The 21,242-nt window shown below is 48.3% G+C and overlaps 1 protein-coding gene across 2 annotated transcripts in view; it reads left to right on the top strand.

Moving 5' to 3' along the window:
- LOC147685171 (meiosis-specific coiled-coil domain-containing protein MEIOC-like) overlaps positions 1–21,242 on the top strand; it is a 312,693-nt gene that overhangs the window by 207,679 nt on the left and 83,772 nt on the right. For both annotated transcript variants that reach the window (XM_086941077.1, XM_086941078.1), the window contains exon 6: positions 13,451–13,631. In XM_086941077.1, coding sequence (XP_086797203.1) covers positions 13,451–13,631 — 181 coding nt within the window. The remainder of the gene's footprint in view (positions 1–13,450; positions 13,632–21,242) is intronic.

The following is a 21,242-nucleotide window of genomic DNA, read 5'->3' as shown; positions in this document are numbered from 1 at the left end:
TGCGCCTACTCTACACTAACCCGGGCGCTAGGGTGCAAGTGAATGGCTATGTGTCCACCAATTTCCCTATAGGGCGTGGCACAAGACAGGGTTGCCCCCTGTCACCCCTACTATTTGCCCTCGAGCCCCTTGCGTGTAGGATCAGGCAGAAATATAAATCCTCGGCTCTGCGTTTCACTGACAGACCCCATCACATCTCATTATACGCTGATGACATGCTCTTATATGTGCGCGATCCGGTCACAAATCTAAACCCACTTCTACAATACGTGAAGTTTGAGGGTCACTCCGGACTTGCCATCAACTGGACGAAATCCTACATTATCCCCTTGACTGACATGGCTGAACCTATACACACGGACTATCCATTGGTCTGGCAAACGGACCCAATTCGCTATTTAGGGGTCATGTTTCATCGAGACCCGGAGGTGGTGATTGGGGCGAACTATGGCACTGTCATTTCCACGTTGGAAGATAAGATCCGTCGCTGGATTCAGCTCCTTCTGTCCCTGGCTGATCGCATTGCGATTGTCAAAATGAATGTCTTGCCCAAATTTCTATACCTGTTCAATAATATTCCGATCACCCCCCCTAGCGAGGTATTCCGTCGCATAAAAACACTTACACTACAGCTCATATGGGCGGGCAAACAGGCGCGTATCGATCTACAGACATTGTCGCTCCCATATATCAAGGGAGGCTTTGGGGTCCCGGATTTTTTATTATATTACCTTTGCGCCAAGCCCAACTTGCTACATACTGGTTTCACGAGGTTCCCTACCTCACGCACACAGCTATTGAAAAAGATGATGCAGCGCCAATACCACTCACGTCCATGCTCACGCATAAGCGCCCGCCCCTTCACTCCCAGGATATCAACCCGGTGGATACTACCATTAAAGCTTGGAAAAAATTGAGTCACTTAACACATAAAACACCATTGTATTCCCCATCCCTACCGTTGGCACATCATCAGGCTCTATCGGTCACTGGGGAATCGGTGGGCATGTCTTTGCTTCAACGGGTGGGCATATCCACGCTAGGCGATTTATTCCATGAGGGGGAATATATAGAAATAGACGATTTGACGTATGTACAGAATAAGTCCCCATTATTCACATTTACATACTACAGGCTGAAACGGGCATTAAGGGAACACTACCCCACTTTCCCACAGGAACCAGATTCTCTGTCTCCCCTACACCTGATGATTACATCCCCAAACACCTCCCATATGGTGTCACGGCTGTACTCCTCAGCACAAGCAGACTTGACTTACTCTACGGCCAAAGCCAAAGGGCGCTGGGACATGGTACTTGACGATCCGCTCACGGAACAGGAATGGCAGCAGGCATGCGCACTAACCCAGATCCTTACCCCCAATGGCAATCTCCGTATTATACATTTCAAATTCTTACACCAAGCTTACTATACCCCGGCCCGCATGCACTAGTATGGATTGTTGGATGTCGACCAGTGTAAACGATGCGGGAGGGAGGGGGCTGACTTCCTGCACCTGGCCTGGTTGTGCGCAGCGATCCAGAACTACTGGAGGGAGGTTTTCAATGCTTTGTCTACCATGCTAAGCTCCGAAATGCTATGTTCTATACGAATGGGTCTTCTGGGAATAACGACCCAATTTAAGGCTGTTAAACGTAAGTTCTGTGTTGTTGCGCTGCTGCTGGCCAAGAGACAAATAGCTCAATGCTGGAATAGCTCCAAGAAACCGACCATAGCCAGGTGGCTAGGGGACATGGCTAGCTGCAGAGATAGGCTCAGGATCTATGAGGAGGACCTCCCGGCGAAGTCCAGACCTAAGGACTTTTGGAGTTATCTCACTGACTTCCTGGCTGCAGTTCAGTCTGAGGAGGAGGATTAAGGGGTTTCTGAGCTACAGCTTGGGTGATATGTCTTTCACGATTGCCATCATTCATGTGAGCGCTGGCTACCGGCAGGTGCCGTTGTCTCTTGCATTGCACTAATAGTTTATCCTTTAACTGCAGGGGTACTGGTCTCCAGTTCAATGTTGTACCTAGGTCTGTTGGTTGCGACCTAGAGTTCCTACAAAAACCACAAATACCGTTACAGGACCCGACTGTATGCTTTACATTGCCGTTCCGACCGTTTGTACCTGTGTATCTATGTACAATACGCTATAATTGTGGATCCCACCTTTGCAGCCGGCCCCAGGGTTGTAGGCTGCTGGCTGTGTAATGTTATGACTTTGCTACAATAAAGGTCTTGGAAAAAAAAAACAAGTATGTTTAGATCAGTGTCTCCCATAGTCAAGTAGGTAATGTGAGATGTAGCAGTGCATCAGTGAAGGTCTCCCTGGCCAGTTCTTTCTGGTGTCCCTGTTTGATAAATGCACTACCCTTCCAGCACCGCAAAAGCGCAGCCTGCGTTTTGCTCTGTTACACATATTAATGCCGTGTCGTAGGTGAATGAATTTGTGTACTACATGCACCGCGAGGGATCCCACTCGCTCGTCTCCATCATGCAATCCTGTTGGATCTGTAAATAGCATCTCTTTGATATTAGCCTCGCCCAACTCTGTAACATCATTTTCAAACAGTCCCATCCCCCCTCCCCCTACCTTAGATATCCCCAACTTGTAAATTGTATCAGTCTCAACCCCCATTCTATCTGATGATGTAATATTGTCCATCCAATACAATGCGGGAAGTTGAGCCCACCCCACCCACCAACTGGTAGCTCTCAAATATATACATCTCTTCCTAATGCCCTGAGTCGTAGCTATAGTTGAGCTTAACTCCCCCCTCCGCCCTCTCATCATGTCTAGAAAGATATCAGTCAGACCTCCACCGCTATCTAAGTCGTGCATTTCCCATCTATAGCAGTCAGGTTCATTTATATCAGTATGGAGCAATTCAGAGAGCTCAAGAACTTCTACCCCAACCCCCTCCCACTGAAGCATCCCCAACTTGCCAGGATCCCCATCCCACCCCCCTCCCTGAATCAAAATCAAACACCCCACAAACCATAACACTTTGAACATGACCATCGGGGTATTCCCTATCGGGGTCATCAGAGGAGCGCAACTATCCACCCCCTGCACCTTGTCCCTTGTCCTATGTGGCCTCGGTCTGGCACAGTCTAAGCGAAGGGGGGATGGCGCCTGGTATACGTTACCACCAACAGTCCAGTACCTGTCCATGGTACTCTCGTCCATCAGCAGAGTTCTCGTAAGGTAGAGGCATCTCTCAGGGCCTCTCCGTGAAATACAGGAGGGAAGCACGGCCCTACGTGATTAGCCATGCTCTCGCTAAGTGTCTCCATTCATTGAACATTCCTCCTCTTCCTGCTCATCGCCGTCTTCTCTGCGCCCAGGTTTCGCTCGTCTCAGTGTTTTCAAAAAGTCATCCACTTGTTGTGGGTTAGTGATGAAATGCTGCTTTGCCTGGTTTGTGCCTCTCAATTTCGCAGGGTATAATAGTGCATAATCTATTTCTAATGTCCGGAGTTTTTTTTTTAACATCAAGAAATTTGCTTCTCTGCTCCTGTACCATGGGTGTAAAATCTGGGTAGATGGAGAAGCTGACTCCGTCGCATGTCAAATTTTGGTTCGCTCGTGCTGCTCGTAATGCAGTATTGCGGTCCCTGTAATTTAGGAGTCTTGCAATGATGGGATGCGCCCTTTCAACAACGAATTGTCTGGAGAATGCGTCCGTCCCGACTGCTGCAAGGAGTATTTTCTCCACATATTCTTCCATGCGCCCTGTGTTCGTGGATTCCGGCACGCCTATGACTCGGATGTTATTGCGCCGGCTCCGGGCCTCCAACTCCTCATTCTTTGCAGCGATGACCCTGAGGATGTTGTCCATTCTTGAAAGTTGAGTGGTGTGCGAGGCTGTGGTATCATCTTTATCCGAAATCCGCCTTTCCGCCTCGTTGATCCGTTCCTCATGTACATCTATTTTTTGTGCTATGGCGTCCATTCTAGACGACATGCGGTCAACTTTATCCACTATCGTGGCGAATCCTTGTCTCATTTCCTGCATCATTTGTTGTAACTCCGAAGAGGAGACGTTGGAATTCGTGCCACTGGCAACAGGGCTTTGTGCTCCCCCTGCCTCCGGTGCGGTCCGCACCCCTTTCCTGGTACCCGCGGGGTCAAATGTCAGTTTAGGCTGTCTGTTATCCTGTTTGCCCATTTTCAGTTTTTCGCAGGGGCTCGCAGGGTTCGGTGCGGGTCGTTCACCACAGTCTTTTCCAGGGAGAGGGGATCCTGTATGCATAGGTACTTTGCAATGCGCTGAGATGTGTACGCTATTTGTTAAACCGGGAGACACTAGGCAGCGTAGGTTCCGTAGCTCATCTTGTCTGCTTCTCTAGAGTAAGTGGCGCACCTTCCAGGATTACAGTAGCCCCAAATACGCAGTCCGTTAAAGGGGCGACGCCACGCATGTATGTCTTCATTTCCGCCTCCAGCACAGCAAGTCAAGGGGTTGCAGCCATTGGTAGTCGACTATCCTCAGCAGCAGAGGCGTCTTATGGTTATGTCCTATCCCCAGCGCCCCCAGGACCGGGCCCAAGCAGGCAATGACGAAAGAACTCACTGTGCGTAAAGTCTACAGTTAAGTCGCTTCCACCAGGCTCCGCAGTACGGTAATACTTCCCACCCACTGGCACTCTCCACGCAGGCCCAGAAACGTCCAGGATGGGGTAAGTTTGCAGCCGGGCTTTATTTCTCGCTCTCATGTATAATGCCGCTGGGAGCTTCAGTGAAGGTCAGGCGCCCACATGTTCCATCTGCAGAGGTATGAGGTTGCGCAGCGCACCGTCGCTTCTGGCGCCTGCAGCGGTAACGCACCGCCGATTTTCGCCCAAAGTTGTGTAGGTCCCCCGTGTAGGGTGTACTGTACGTTTTGAAACCGGCAAAACTGAAGTATCAAGGGCAAGGCCGAATCAGTGGCCCTTCACTCAGCAATAGTCCCTGCGGTCTCAGCCTGTAAGTGAGCACACGGAGCAGCAGTGCACAGACAGCCCCCAGGCCTGTGTCCGTCGCTTGCAGCAAGCTCTGTTCAGGGGAGGGGAGGGGGGGGGTGAGCGTGGACTGCGGCCTCTAAAATGTTTGCCGTCTTGGGTCTGCTAATGTGCTCCCTGCAGCGCCCTGCATCAATCTCTATCGCCAGTAGTTGCCTCGCCACAGTGCCCCAAATCAGATCCCCGACCCTCAGGTTTTCCGCATCTAGGGTCTCTCCGAGCGGTGGATGGGGGGGGAGGGGGGAGTTGTAGTCCCGGTAATCCCAGATCAGGCAATACGCTAGTCCGACCACAGCAGTACCAGAGGGCTATGCAGCGCCACTCAGCTGGGGGCTATACACTCTGCCCTTACCGGTGGTATGGTTCTTGCCGCCAGGCTCTCGTTCCTCGTACTAGGGGGAAATGCAGCGCTTCTTCCCGCAGGGCCGTGGCCGCCAGGACACGTCTCAGTGTCTGCGGTGTCTCCTCGCAGCAAGCCCCGGTAGGCGCAGTTGTGGAAGGCAGTGGCGTTCTGAGCTGTTATGGCGTTTCTTACGTCTTCACCCCACCGCCGCTACTGGTATGCGGGGGTTATATCGCCGTTCACCGATTGCGGCCCAAGCGCCTCGTGGGACGCCTCGGTGTGTCGTAGTCGCTTGTCTCCAGTTGCGCAATCTACAGCTCGCAGGCGACGATCCGGTCATCTCCTCCACTGCAGATAACTTCTGTTCTCCGGGTCGGATTCGCTTCAAAATTTCACCGGAGCTGCAGGGCTATATATCGGACATCTCCAGTTACAATCGGACGGGTAGGTGTTGGTAAGCCAGGATAAATGCAGGATTACTGACCAGGCAGCAGGAGCCCCACTACAGTGCGGCCATTCTGCTTGCGCGCCCTCTAGCGCCCCTTGTTTATATTCTTATTTCATGATTTATAACATTGTACCGTTGTATACACGTTTACAACTTTTTAAAATCAATTTAGTAATTGTGCCCATTACATTTCGGGCTGCGCCCTTCATCAGGGTATGCCAGCCTGCCATTAGCCAGCTCTGCAAAGAAATTAAGGCAAGTAATGACTGTCTCCATTGGAATCAAACCATGTTCCAGACACCAACGTGTTCATTGTCTCCAAGCTGGGCAGTATTGTTTGATGGTGTGCAGTAACTGATTTTAGAAGAAGTTTAAGGCTTGTTGCAAAAGTCTCAGGACTTTCAGCATGTCCTATAATCCTCCATGTAATGGGCTGGAGGGAGCACTCTAGCATCAGTTGGTGATGTCAACCGTGAGAGACCTTTAGAATGTTTGGCTGAACAAGGGAGAAGGATCATATCCCCCGAAAACTTTCCAATGGAACTGGAAGTCAAACTTGAGATTTGAAAGAGTATTACCAATATCGCACGTCTCCTTACCTGAGTTGACAATCGTGTGATCATCAACCGCTAAGAAGGCATAATTCTGAGTTGGGCACCAGTCCGGAGTTAAAACATGTGGCTTCTGCAAGGGTATCTGGATGGCAACCGTGAATCAGATTGATCTATGTTGCGATGTCCCCATGACGGCATCAACCAATAATCTACCATCAGATTCTGCGTGCCTGGCAGGTATTCTGCTGCCACAGATATCCTCTTATCGAGGCTGAAATGGCAGAAGCCCTTGGCCAATTCCACCAGTAGCTTGGACCTTGTAGCACTGAGCCTGTTGATATATCGGACTGCTAATACGTTGTCTATTTCAAAGAACCATTCCAGAAACTCTGAGCAGTTGATTCTCATGGTCAATTCTTTTGACCTGTGCCCACCTGTTGTAACCTCTCCACAGCAGGCTCCCAATCCTGAATGGCTTGTGTCCGATTCCGCCACGAGGTCTGGGGAACCCCCACAGATGAACATAAAAACAAAAGGTAGTGGCGGTTTACATGATAACACATCAATTCCAAGCGATGTATTCTCTCAGCTCGTCAGTATAAGAATAACAGTGTTTGTGGCCCTCAAGGGATAAAAAAACACCCCACTACCATGGATGTCGCCACACAGAGGTTCCAAAGAATTCCTGTGCAAAACCTAACTAAACCACTATACCTCTGCACTCTCCAAAAATTATAACACTATTGTCAATAGTGTGGCACACTAATGTTCCATAAACAAAATGATTGCTCACAGGAAACCAATCCGGTCTAATGAACTTCTGCAAAATTCAATTTAATATCAAGTGACAATGTTTCTTTGAAATTGTAGAAACCCAATTATCAAAAATGCAGTCCAAGATGCACACATTTTTTTTACAAAGATCTTGATATCACTAGCCGATCCTCGGAGGTCATGTTCATAAAGCCTCCCTGTTGGCAACAATGGAAACAGCCTGTGGTAACCTCTCCACAGCAGGCTCCCAATCCTGAACGGCTTGTGTCAGATTCCGTCACAAGGTCTGGAGAACCCCCACAGATGGCCCTGCTGTTTCACACCTCATTGTGGTCTTGCCACCACTGTATATCTGCTTTTGGTTCCTCCGAACTGTCCACCTCTTCTGCGTAGGAGAGTCCTCTTCTGAGATGGAAGGCCTGTAGCACAGGTGACCCAGAAAACTACCCTGGATCAAAGATGCCAGTAGTCCGAACAGTCTAGCTAGACATTTCTGAATGAGTGTTTTCCTCTCCTTGGCCATCCTTAGTACCTTTTTGATAGATTTCAGTTTCTTCAGGGGGAGCTTCAGAATCTGAGATGGCGCTGTCTCTGAAGTTTTTCTGTCAACGATGAACCCAAGACTGTCCTGGAGTGAAATTGTCACCCATAGTTATTTTAGACTTTGAGGACTACTCTGGTTCATATTAAGGATGTTTTACCAAATAGGCCTTTAGGCAAATCACTCTGGTTCATAGTCATTCCACAACGGGTCTCAGAAACAAGGAGAAACACTGAGGGGCTGACAGTAGACAGACTGGCGTGCAGTGATCTCGCAGATCCAATTGTTCCATGGGAAATGCAGAAATCTCCTGCCTGGAGGGTAATTGTGATTGAGAAATATGCATCCTTTAGATTAATCCTTGCCATCCATTTGTTATGGAGCAGGATATTCCCGAGGGGAATGGGATTCCCTCCATCTTGAAATGGAGATAAATTAGCACCAATTGAACTCCCGGAGATTTGTTTTACTGGGTTGTGACCCATGTCTGTCTTGGCTACTAGAAAGAGATTGCTTAAAAAAACCTCTTGGATGACTGGAGGATAGTATTTTTGCCCCTGTTTGGTGTGGAGACTGGGCCCCTTGCTCTATGATCAGCCTTTATGCTTGAGACCAAGACAGGGAAGTAGGCTTCCTCAACTAAACTGGGGAATCTTAAAACGCTGTATGAAAACTTTGGACAGTATGAAGAACCTAAGCATCCCCTGTGATCTCTCTCTCTCGCTACCTCAGTAGAAACAAGTCTAGCCTGCCTCCAACCTTTGTTTGGGAAGAAAGGATAGCTCTTACCTGCAACTCCCTCTGGGGCATTTGCATCACCTCTGAAGGTTTCTCTGCCTCCATGTCTTTAACTTCGAGTGAGGGAAAAACCCTCCAATTTTTATCTTGTCCTTCAACTGTTATGTTATGTTAAGTTATTTTATATAGCGCATGGCTACCCCAACAACAGGGCGTCCTAGCGCTTACAGACATGCGTGACAGAGAGCCTGCAAGGCTGCGTGTGGAGAGGGAGTGTGATACCGGCCTCCACAGTACTGCAGGTTAGATTGACGAAAATAGCCAAGTTTTAACTAACTTGCGGAAACACTGATGATGCGTAGTGGATCGTGCTTGTAGAGGGATAGAGTTCCAAAGTAGTGGAGCCTTGTGCTTAAATGAGCGTCCTAACGCTCTGCTCCTTCGAACCCTCGTAGTAGAGGGCAGGTGGAGATCTGCAGAGCGAAAATCGCGCGTCGGGGTATAGAAGGTGCAAAGTCCCTTCAGAATGTGAGGACCATGTCTGTGTAAAATTTTGTGAGCTACACATAGGGTCTTAAATAGGATTCTCTGTTTTACAGGAAGCCAGTGCAACCGAACGAGAGCCTGTGATGCGGAGCAGTGTTTTGGAAGGGTAAGCAGAGTGCGGGCTGCAGCATTCTGAGCCCTCTGAACTGATGGTTTCTTTTGGAGGGTTGGCAACATTGGGTGGCTTGAGGTTCACACAGCCAGACACTGTGGTTAACAACGGCAGTTGGTCGATCTCCGCAACCAGTCTCTAGAGTTGTGGTACAAAACACCAGCTATCAGTCTACCTGTGTTCAGGAAGGGATTCATATTAGTGTGTACTGGATTACGAGATTTAACAGTAATATCTGTAGAAGCCTCCACGCCCGTGAGAGCAGGCACGGCGAATATGTCTCAGTGGGCCAATAGTGTTTGAAGTGGGATGTGTGCGTTAGGTCTCATAGAGTTCCGGAGGCAAAAGTCTATGTATAGGGGGAACGGAGCAGATGTATCGCTAAGCCAGGCGTGGTTCAGTCCTAGGCTGCGGATGAGCTGGCTGGCGAGTGAGGGTCACTCATGGTGCAGAGGTGTTTGATAATGTCCTGCTTCGTTTCAGAGGAGTCCTGTTCTTTAGCTCCAGATCTGTACTGGGGGAGGACAGTGGACTTCTCCAGCCGTGTTGCCTCCCTAAGTTGGACCCATAGGGAGTAAGGCCTGACATCCCCAGGTACGGTTGAGATTTGGAGAAGTTTCTTCGCATTTCTCAGCAGGCGGAGGACCTGATGCTTGCTTGCCCTCCCAGGAAAAGATCAGTGCAAAGGGATGGCCCCATTGGTATTTGATTTTCAGGTCACGTAGCTTGTCAGTGACTGGCTTGAGGCCTTTGTGTCGACTAAGGGTAACCTGGGTTATGTCTTGAAAGACCTGGATCGGGTAGCCATTGTAAACAAGGGCTTTAACGCCACACACCTTCTGTAGGATAGCTTCCTTCTCCACAAAGAAATGGACTCGGAGTGAAGTCTGGGTGACCCCCGGGGGCAAGTAACTCAATGGACTCTGTCCAAGGCTGGGGGAGAGGGATCGTCATCTGCCCTGATTATCTGCAGGAGGTCTGCAATAAAGGCCAAATTGTCTTGACCCTCTGCTCCGCGTGGGACCCCTCTGATGTGGATGTTATTACATCGGCTTCTGTTCTCCAAGTCCTCCTGCTTCAGCAGAAGTTTGATATCTTGGTCCTCGAGCTCTGCCATCCTGCGCCACAGGCTCTCATGGTCGTCCACTCGGGCATCCATCGTGTGCTCCAGGTCATCCACCTGACACCCGATCCCTGTGACATCTTGACAGATCTCCCGCAGGCAAGCTTTAAACTGTTTTTTTAGGGATCCGATTTCTGCCTTGATTTCCTGTAAAAAGGAGCTCATGAAGGCCTGTGTAATCAGGCCGATGTCGATCCTTCAGCAGCTGTGGCTCCCCGAGGGTCAGAGGCAGGTGGCGGCGGAGGGTTGGTTTTCAGCCATAGGGAAACCACAGAGTTGTCCATAGCAAGGGGTCTTTACCAGACTTGCAGCGTGGCATGACGACGCGATTATCAGTCAGAAGGGACTCCATGCGATTGGGGCCCAGCTGGACAGAGAGAAGAGCGAAGGGGTTGTGCTAGTATCGTTGAGAGATGGGGAGACAGCAGTGCTTCGTGGTAGCTGGCACAAGCCAAGCGGGGGTCGGAATCAGGGGCCTCCAGCGGAATCCTGCTGGACAAAGTGGGGGTCGGATCCACTAAACAGGAGTGAGTTCAGAAATATGGGAGTTTCTTCTGGTCCTTTGTAGGTGGATTCAGGTGGCCGAGGGCCAGGTGTAAAATGCAGAGTGGCTAGGTGTCCCAGTTGAGCCATTCAAGCTGGTGTGGTAGCCTCCCCACCCCCCTCCTCCTGGCCAGGTATCCCCCCTGCCTGTTGGATAGTTGGTGTCCAGGCAGCCAGAGAGGATGGGAGGGCCCCACGTGGGACTCAAAGGCACAGCAACTCCCAATGTCTCACCTCCAATCTTCGCGTCACCCCCAGTCTCAGGGTCTGGGTGGCCACAGCCAAGTCCCGCAGCGAGTGCCTCACCGATGTAACAGCTGGGCAGAATGTTTTTCGTTTGTGGGGGCCTCGGTAGTCCCCACGCAGCTGCAGGAATGGCAGGTACCAGATTTCCAAGATTAGCTAACAGGGGACTTCCAAAGTAGGCAGGGGAGGGGGGAGTGCACAGACTTGATGTGTGATCCCCACAGTGGTCCCCCAACTCCAGAGATCAGAGGAGTGGGCCACAGAGGGGGGCGGGGGGCGTGGACGCAGGCACCAATGAAGGTCCTAGTGAGGCTGGCGATGGTGCAAGAAGAGTCAGAGGCCCAGGAATATAGTATTTCCAACCTCGTGCTATGGCCCAATATTGATTTGTAAGATTGCCATGAGCCAGTGGCTCGAAACTTCAGGTGGAGGAGCAGAGTGTCCATGTGTTGCACCCCGAGCTAGTGAAAGAATCGCACCAGTCACATTATATCCTCCATGCAAACAGGAGAGTTGGGCTTAATGTCCACAGGAGGGTCCACAGGAGGGGCCCACCAGGGAGGGCCCCCCGATCGCCTTTAAGGGCGACATCCTCCGTACCCACTCTGCAGCATATGAGATGGGGCACGGGCCTCCATGGCAGCTCCCACCGGATCCGCAGGTAAGGGCGCCTGCTCTCTGGGCCGCAGTGCTGTCAGGCCTCCAGCAGCTCCCTTTTTTCCCAGTCGAACTGCGTTCCTGCCTGAGTGCCCCATGACGGTCTTAAGGGTCGGAGCTGGCGCCCAGGCTAGATAAGTCTTTGTGCGTGGAGGCAAGGGTGGGGCGAAGGCATCCTCCTCCACACGGTCTCGCCTACGGGGTCCAAGATGGCGGCTTTGGGTGTCATGGCAGCTTCATATCGGGGCTTCTGGTCCGGATCGTGAGGCCACTCAGCGGACTTCCGAGGTGTCTATGGATCCCTGATGGATTCCAGGAGACTGTCCCTAGTTCCTATGCCTGCAGGTGAGCTCATAGCTTGGGGGGAAGCTTTAACAGGCCGCGGTGGAGCTGGTGCTCGACAACACACGTCTCACTCCATTTGCGGCCCCCCCCCCCCCCCCCCCCCCCTTTGTTGGTTTTTAAAGATTTTTTTATGTCTTACATTTTAATCTGTTGCCTGCTGTACATTATGTTAAGGATTTGCTTTACTTTAGATTTAAGCATTTTCCTGTGTACAACTCTATAGAGAAATGTTGACTTTCTAATAACATGTTAAGTCTAGCTACAGGGGTTTTCTCTCTCTCTCTCTCTCTCTTCTCTCTCTCTCTCTCTCTCTCTCTCTCTCTCTCTCTCTCTCTCTCTCTCTCTCTCTCTCTCTCTCTCTCTCTCTCTCTCTCTCTCTCTCTTTCTCTCTCTTTCTCTCTCTTTCTCTCTCTCTCTCTTTCCCTCTCTTTCTCTCTCTTTCTCTCTCTTTCTTCTCTCTCTCTCTCTCTCTCTCTCTTTCTCTCTCTTTCTCTCTCTCTCTCTCTCTTTCTCTCTTCCCCCCCCCCTCCAGGCTAAAAAACATTTTCTTACACAGCAGTTTTTCAGATTAATGCTCTTCTTCTATCATCGTATCACATTTGCCCCGTTCAGTGTGGTCATTCAAGCAATATTTATACAAGTAGGTTGAATACATAAGTAACTAGTTCTCTATCACTTTTTCTTATAGTTGCATGAATATCTCAGAGGAGCATATTAGTAAATAGTGTTGATTAAGTTTACTTTCAGGGAACTTTATATGATAGTCAACCTTGTTCTCTCACCTAGCAGTGAGAATTATTTCTGTGAGAAAGACCTAGTCTGGTTCTGTTCACTTCAGTCTTTGCAAGTCTTAATGCTTATGCCAAGTCCACCTCAGTCAAAAGAGATGTCACAAGCGACACACGTGTCTATCTGTGGTTACCACTTTGCAGATCCACTTTAAAATCTTACAGGTATGTTTCTATGCCTTGAATTGAATTCTCTTGTGGATATTTTAGCTTAATTTAGACAGGGTAATTAAATTGTGTGTTCTGCAATCTGATCAGTTCTGAACCCAAACATTGACGAAGTGTGTCCTGTGTAGTGTAGGACTAGTCTCATTATTTAATGGCCCACAGTCCAGCGATAGTGTGGATTCAGGGTAGATCAGTTCATTTTACCCCCTGGAGATTGATGAATGTCTATTGTTCAAAGCAGATCGTGACATAGTAGTAGAATTTGAATTTCTTCACTTGTCAACATATGAATGGGCAAGTAATTGATTATCAAATACTGAACGCATCAAGTGGTACTAGTTGACGGTAAGGCAGAGGCTGTAACTGTAAAAGTTTGATGCTGTACAAATATGCTATGGACCTGTGATGTAAAATCAAGCTGTGAAGTACAGAGATCTACCACATTCCTACAGTGGTCTGACATAACCGTATTCCTTGAAACGCGAAGTAAATGTTATTGTTGTCTTATGTTTGCTAGGTTGTCACTTTAGTAGCCAAGATGGAAAGACTACGTGGGTCATCACTTCATGGTAATATATCGCTTGCTCTGGAGCATCATTTGGAATCAATTCATGTTACCCAAGCACGTCGCAAAGATGAGATTGTTAATGCCACTAACCGGCAGAGGCAGGGGGCTCCCCGTTACAATAATGAAAAAGGTAATTCTTCTTTCTCATTTTATAAGTTACTAGAAATGAAGTATGTACTAAACAACAACATCTTTGATAAGTATTTGCATTGTAAATACTTGTATGTCCTTACGTAAGGATTTGGGCATTGATATTGGTTTAATCCACTTTTCCTCATTTTTGTTACTCAAGTCTCATCTATGATTGAGAACGTTTTAGATTCAGCCTGTAAATATTGCTTTCTTTTTAAGTACAGATATCCTGAGCCCCTATTTTAAATAACAAACTCCAGAGCCGGACCCTGTGTTTCTGTGTATTACCCCAAAAAGCCACGTAGAACAAGATTACACTTGCTTTTATTCTGAAACCTGAGTCACCGGCACCAAATGGTCTTATTGACTTCTTGATGTGGTAGGGGAAATGATTGTGGGATTTCTGAGAACATTCTATGCTACAACCCTTGGAAACAGTAAAATATGCATAGATCGTATGTGTTTTCTTCAACGAAGGACTCGCAAGCTTGATCGAAAGAACATAGAAAAGCTGCAAAGGGCAGCTCTTCGGTATTCTCTGCTGTTTTTTAATTATGTAGCCTATTTAAGAAGGGTTTAGGCCAAATATATTTCTGGAAAGTTCATTTTAATTTGTATAATAACCCAGCATTTTACTGCTGGCTTAATGGCATGAGCATGTCAGCTCTTTAACCTTTTAACAGTACCTCTGGACTTTAATGAATTTGTGGGCTATTCTCTCTATAGTTTAAGTACTGTGAATGTTAAACCCAAAAGGTAAAAGGTTTCTGCAGTTTCCATAATGTTACCGTTGACTCTGAACGGTCTCCTTTTGGGCACCTCAGGCAAAACTCTAAAACATTGTAGTTGCTTTATTTTATGGTGAGCACTTGCTCAGTCAAAGAACCTGGACAAAATGAAAGAGATACTTACAGGTGAATCGATCCAAATCATCCAATGGCTATATGAAAAGATACAAACCCTTACCCGTCTAGGTGGCATGCTTCATCAGGTTGTTCCTCATCTGGACTCCAACCCTGGTAGTGTAGATGGACTCCATAGGCTAGGAGCTCTTGGCAATCTTTTTTGAATGGAGATGCAGAAGGTAGACAGTGAGATCCACAGAAAAAGAAATAAAATAACCTAAAGGTAAACCAGAAATAACTTTATTTGGATTCCGTACCTTAAGGTTAAAAACAAGAATGCTGGGACATGTAAAAGACAATCAAGGATTCTCAATTTCCATGGTTAGCATGTTTCAGCTATCAGTTTAATCCTCATGCCAGGTCAGCGGTTTTGTTCAGGACCTGGACCCTTGTGTGCCCTTACCCTAACCTACTCTGTACATAGGTATGGAAAAGGTGTAGGGTACTAGTGCAAACAAAACACAACACATTAATTATGTATACTCACAAACTATCAACTACTAATGTTTTAGTTCAACCGGTAATTAAACTCCGTACAGAAAATAGAACTTAAGGTTGTCATTCGTGCATTTCAGATTACACATTGGTGTTTGTATTGAAAATTACATTTCCCCATAATAAAATCACGCTAATACAAAACACCTAAAAAATTCCACACATATGTGTCTAGAAAACAACTTCTTATTGTAGGGAAAGAGGACTCAAAGAAGGAGACCCCACAATAACTCGTAGTCATACACTGGAACAAAAACATAATGCTACTTCACTAGTGTAGGAAACTTATGGAGCTGGAAAGATCCGCTGTTCCAGTAAGAAAAATGCAACTCGTCATGAGGAATTATCAGCCATTTGACCTAAATATTTCATGCGCCTTCAGGAGAATCAGGGTTGTTATCACGATCATTGTTTAAAAGGTACACCCAAGATGCCTCAGTCACATATACTTCAATGCGTCATGTGTGAGGTTGTGTGTGTACTGATTCACATTACTGTACTATTTTAATCCAGTAGCCTGATAGTTCCCATTCCCAAGGCAATAGTAAATGAAGTGAAAGGTACAGGTGGCCCTAAAGTACCAGTTCAATGAGAAATAGAAACAATGGCACATATGAAAGTTTCGTCCATCATGAGGAGCAGTCTCGAACATTATAATCGGGTTGAATTCTTGGTTATACAGTTACGGATGGAAAATTAGAGGGAAGGCTAGCAGCAGTATATTGAAGCAAGGTTTACAAAAACACCATGGAACAGAACTCCTAAAGGAATTGATGTCCCTACTAGCATACATTATACATTAAATCCAGAAACCAAATGTCACTACAAGTCTTATAGTAGACAAACAACTAAGTAATTGGGACTGAACTTGTGCCACGACATCAGTGTTTGCAGGCTTTATGGGCCCATCTTTGTTTTTCCGTAATAGTTGCTGTTGTTTTGAAAATTGATGACTGATAGCCCGGTAAACTTTCAAGTAAGACCTAAGTTAAACCACCTTCCTTATGTTTTAACTCCAGATAATGTTTGGTCATATGGCTGTTTTTTTGTTGTCACCTAAAAGTAATTCTGTGCTCCAGTATCTTTATCCACGTTTTCCTTGTTGTCGTGCTGATGTAGCATGGTTTGTAGCAACAAGTGATTTGATTTATACAGGGTTTAATGTATTGCATTTAGAACGGGATATCTGATAGACATCTAGCTGCAGATTCCTTACCTTTAAACTTCCAGGCATCAGGCTGAATCCGGAAGATTTTTCCTAGCAGTGCCCCTGCACGCCGGTAGGTGGGGTTGGCCGACTCCCCATGACGTCTGTGTTGATCGTTGTCATTGTGATGTCTGCGTCGCCAATATAACCGCCACCCAGCTGACGTCAGTTATCTTCTTTGCGCGCCAGCCAGCGCCAATCCGTTAGAGAGAAATACACCCTGTTAATTTTTGCCAGACTTTTAAAAAAACTTTTTTGTCGACTTCTCTGGTGTGTAGGAAATGTCAAGTAAGACCTCAGGGTTCAAGCCGTGTGGCGCCTGTCACTGCGCCATGTCAGTCACTCAGTCATGCTCCGACTACCGGGCCTTGACGCCGAAGGCTTTGAGGGAGCTGTCCCTAAAGCAGCTTGCGGCCTGGCGTCCAGCACCGTAGAAGTCGCATCGTCGGTCTCGATCCCGGTCCAGGTCTCGGTCGAGAGGAAGGTCTGAGCACCGCTCCTGCAAATCGAAATCCTCTTCGTCAAAGTCGGGTAAGAGGCACCACAAAAATACAAGAAGTTGACGCATGCTGCGACTTTACGCCACCCATCTCGTGACGCAGTGGAGGAACCTCAGCATTTGAGGCCTGGCTCCGCCGGTGCCTGGGTCGGCTCCGCTTTTCCGGAAGCGACCCCTGCCCAGCTTGAGGAGTTCTATGACACCATGTGTGCCATATTTGGGCAGCCTGACCCTGCTGGCATACCTTTGTGCCCCGCAGGCTCAGATGATGGAGAAGTTCCCATTGGACCAGTGCCTGCGGATCCAGTACCTCCTTAGCAAGCTTCCCCGGTGGTCCTCGGTGTCGCCGGTGCCCACTGACAGCACCTCCCCGATCTTCATTACCGACAACACTGAGCTGGTTGGGTGACCTCCAACGCAGAGACCGGTGCTGACCGAGCCACACAGCTCCATGCCGTTCAACCTAACCTATTCTAAAGGGTTAGGGTTGGATGAAGAGGATTGGGAGGAGAAGCAGAATCCCTTTTTGAAATCCTGCACCCGCAAGATATGGACTGGTACGAGGAACTGGGTGATGCCAGTGGTTTGGACATCACCCCAGACTCTGGCATGCTGTCTCCACCTACCCTGGCTACGAAGGAGGGGACATCATTTGCTGTAGAGTGGGGTAGGGCTTCGGAGGTCCTGGGCCTGCAGCGCCCTACGGTGGCAGTCAAGACTAACATTTTGATGGAGGTCCTGTAGCCAGGGGTCTCCAGCTCGGAACCCTTACTGCCCTTTAATGAGGCCTTAAAGGACCTCCTTCTGGGCACTTGGTCCAAACCCAGCACAGTGGCTCCTGTGAATAGGACGATTGCCTGCCCCTATCACCCTGCAGTCCTTTTGGGCCGTTATTCGCATTCGATATGGGACACAGTTGCGCAGGTGCTGCCCAGAGTCTCTGAGGAGGACCGGGCTCTACTCTCCCAAGCTATTTCAGACTGGATAGATGCAGCAAAGTTCACCATCAGATGTGGCTTGGACTTGACAGACTCGCTGGGCAGATCGATTTCCATGACGGTGGCTGTACGTCGCCATTTCTTGCTGAGGACATCTGGGGTTTCGCAGGATGTCTGAGCTAACCTCATGGGCATGCCCTTCGATAGCTCCTGTCTCTTTGGAGACAAAGCAGATGCTACCCTTGATCATTTCACAGACTCGCAGGCCACGGCCAAGTTCTTAGGCCTCACCACAACTTCCTGGCCCGCATCTGCCTTTCTCTCCTTTCGTGGCTATGGAAAGGGCTACCAACCGCACCATCCCTTTCAGGTCAGCGGGCCAGCAAGTTCAGCTTCCTCTGCAGGCCGTGGGTTTGAATGCCAGAAGTCGTGCCAAGCCACAATCCCCTTGTCCACCGCAAAACCTTCCTAGTCCAATACCCCAGGATCATTCACAGTCAGTCGGTGGCAGAGTGGTGTTTCAAATAGTCAAAAGGGGCAACTCCGTCCCATTCCAGACTTCACCTACACCTACGCCTCCAGTGTACGATGAGCTGAAGGAGGATCACCTTACCCTACTCCACGAAAAAGTCAAGACTCTCTTGGCCAAGGGAGCTATAGAGAGGGTTCCTGGGCCAGAAATAGGCTGTGGTTGTTATTCCCACTATTTTATAGTCCCAAAGAAGGACAGAGGCCTTTGTCCTATCCTAGACCTTGGAATCCTCAACTACTTCCAAAAAAAAGTTCAAGATGCTCACCATAGCTCAGGTCCTGTCTGCCCGGGACACTGGATGGTAGTGTTGGACTTGCAGGATACCTATTTTCATATCCTGTCCCGCCTGCCCATGGTCACTAGCGGCGTTTTAAGATGGGCCACAAGAACTTTCAATTTGCAGTGCTCCCCTTCAGCCTCACCACCGTCTCTCGGGTGTTCGCAGAGGTGATGACGGTGGTCGCAGCCCATCTGAGGAGATCGGGGATTCCAGTATTCCCCTATCTCGACAACTTGTTGTTGAAGGTGGCCTCTTCCCAAGTAGTTGTCTCCCACCTCCAGACTACAGCGAACCTCCTGCATTCACTGGGGGTTCACTATCAAGTTGCCGAAGTCACACCTGACTCCCTCTCAGACACTCCCTTTCATTGGAGCGGTTCTAGACACGGTGCAGTTTCGTGTTTATTCTCAGGAACGGCGAGCCCAAGATATTCTTGCTATGACCCTGATGTTTCAGTCTCTATCCTGGATTTTGGTGAGAATGGCTCTTAGGCTTTTGGGCCTCATGGTCTTCTGCACCCTGCTAGTGAACCATGCATGGTGGCACATGCGGGCTCTGCAGCGGGACCTGAAGTCTTAATAGGCACAACATCGACGAAATTTAACTGACCTGGTTCAGATTTAGGAGGACACTGCAAAGGACCTGCAGTGGTAGCTCACAGACCTTGATTGGATCAAGGGCAGACCCCTCTCCCTTCCCCACTCAAATCTCACTGTAGTGACAGATGCATCCTTTCTGGGATGGGGTGGCCATCTGGGAGAGGTGGAGATCAGAGAACTCTGGTCTCCAACAGAATCCAAGCTCCATATCAATCTGTTGGAGCTCCAGGCGATCTGACTGGCACTGAAAGCCTTGTCAGGAGGTCCACGTCTCTGGACTTACTGGAACACCTGGACATTTCCCCGGTGGTTAAACACCTGTCCGGTTCTCTGAATGCCAGGGCGGACGAGCTCAGCTTAAGGTGCCTTGCGGATCACGAGTGAAGTCTCCATTCGGAGGTGTAACAAGGTCCCTTTCAGTGTTTGGGAGAGCCTTTGTTAGATCTGTTCGCCTCCAAAGAGAACACGCAATGTCAGCAGTTCTACACGTTGGAGTTTCCAAGGTGGCTCTCTCTTGCTGAATTGAGTGGAGCTCAGGCCTTCTACATGCTTTGCCGTTCATACTACTCCGGCCCAGAGTGCGCAAGAAGATCAGGAGCGACTAGACACAAGTTATTCTTGTGGCACCGGACTGGGTACGGAGAGTTTTGTATCCAAAGCTTCTAGACATGAGCATCGATCCTCTGATCAGGTTGCCCCTTCGGGAAGATCTTCAGTCACAGCAGCAGAGGATGGTCCTCCACTCAAACATGTCCACTCTCCGCCTCCTTGCGTGGAGATTGAGCGGCGACAGTTGACAGCTTTTGACCTCCCTCTCGAAGCCTCTGAGGTTATTCTGGCAGCCAGGCATCCCTCCACAAAAATGGTATACACCTGCAGTTGGAATAGGTTTTGTAAATGTTGTATAGAAAGGTCCAGTGACCCCTTATCTGCATCCCTGGCAGATATCCTTTTGTTTATCCTTTCCTTGTACAAGCAGGGATCTTCCTTGGGCACTTTGAAGGGCTATCTTTCAGCCCTTTCAGCTTTTCTTCAGCTCCCAGATCAGGCTACACTTTTCAAGTCTCCTCTGGTGCAGAGGTTTCTTAAGGGGTTAACCCATTTGTTTCCCCTACTCCCTTTCTTATGCTACAATGAGACCATAATTTGGTTCTCACCTTCTTGATGTGTGCACCGTTTAAGCTGATCTACAACTGCCCTTCATGGTTGCTCACCATCAAACAGCATTCTTAGTGGCAATTACCTCTGCTAGGAGGGTGAGCAGACTGCAGGCACTGTCATCACAGTGAGGTATTGTTGAACATGATTATACAATAGAGCCTCATGATATTTATGGTACATTGTTTTGTTCACTCTCCTGATAATCCTACTTGAATACTGTCTATGACAATTTATAGCTAAATATCTTGACCTGTTCAATATCAAAACAATTGAATCTTGATCTTAAGAATTAGCCTAAAGGTAAATTCTCCCTTGAGACTCTAGAGTAATCTGTATCTATCTTTTTTAGGCTGTTCGCATCTGTAGGTTTTGGCAAACCTTCATTGAAAAAAAGACCTCCGTCTCGGAGGACGGTTTTTAAATCCAAGAAGGACAATTCAGAATGACTGCAATTGTGATTTACTCCATATCACTAAAAGCACTCCTTCTGAACAAAGATTTAGCTTTCTGCCGAATTTGGTGTAAATGTGTTCAACTGTTTGGGCTGTAGATTTGTTTAACCCCTTCGCTTCTGGCCCGTTTCCGCCGCTGTGCGGTAAACAAATGAACAGGGGCGGGCCAGGACAAACCCCAGCCGTCATCAGCACATGAGCACCGTAGTGCATGACGGCTGGGGTTTGTCATCAGCATACAAGGGGTTAAAGTTGCTTTGGAAAAAATGAATGGGGAAAACGTTCGTTGGGACCCTCCTTTATCTCGGCCCCCACTTGATGGACCAAATAAATGCTTTAAAATTCGATTACCTGGTGAATCGGTGAGTGGAATGGTTCAGAGTGAAGCAGCAGGGCATTTCCAAAACATCAAATTTTCCATTCGAAAATTAGACACAACTACAGCCAAAATGATTTGAGGACAATTCACTGCGGGACAAACACAGACTGCTTTACCGTTTAAAAACATAACAAAGGCAATAATCTGAAAGCATCAAGAAGA

Source organism: Lissotriton vulgaris, chromosome 10, assembly GCF_964263255.1.
Source record: "Lissotriton vulgaris chromosome 10, aLisVul1.2, whole genome shotgun sequence".
In the NCBI taxonomy this organism is placed as follows: domain Eukaryota; kingdom Metazoa; phylum Chordata; class Amphibia; order Caudata; family Salamandridae; genus Lissotriton; species Lissotriton vulgaris.
Note: the sequence above shows the minus strand (reverse complement) of the source record. Positions and strands in the feature narration are given on the sequence as shown.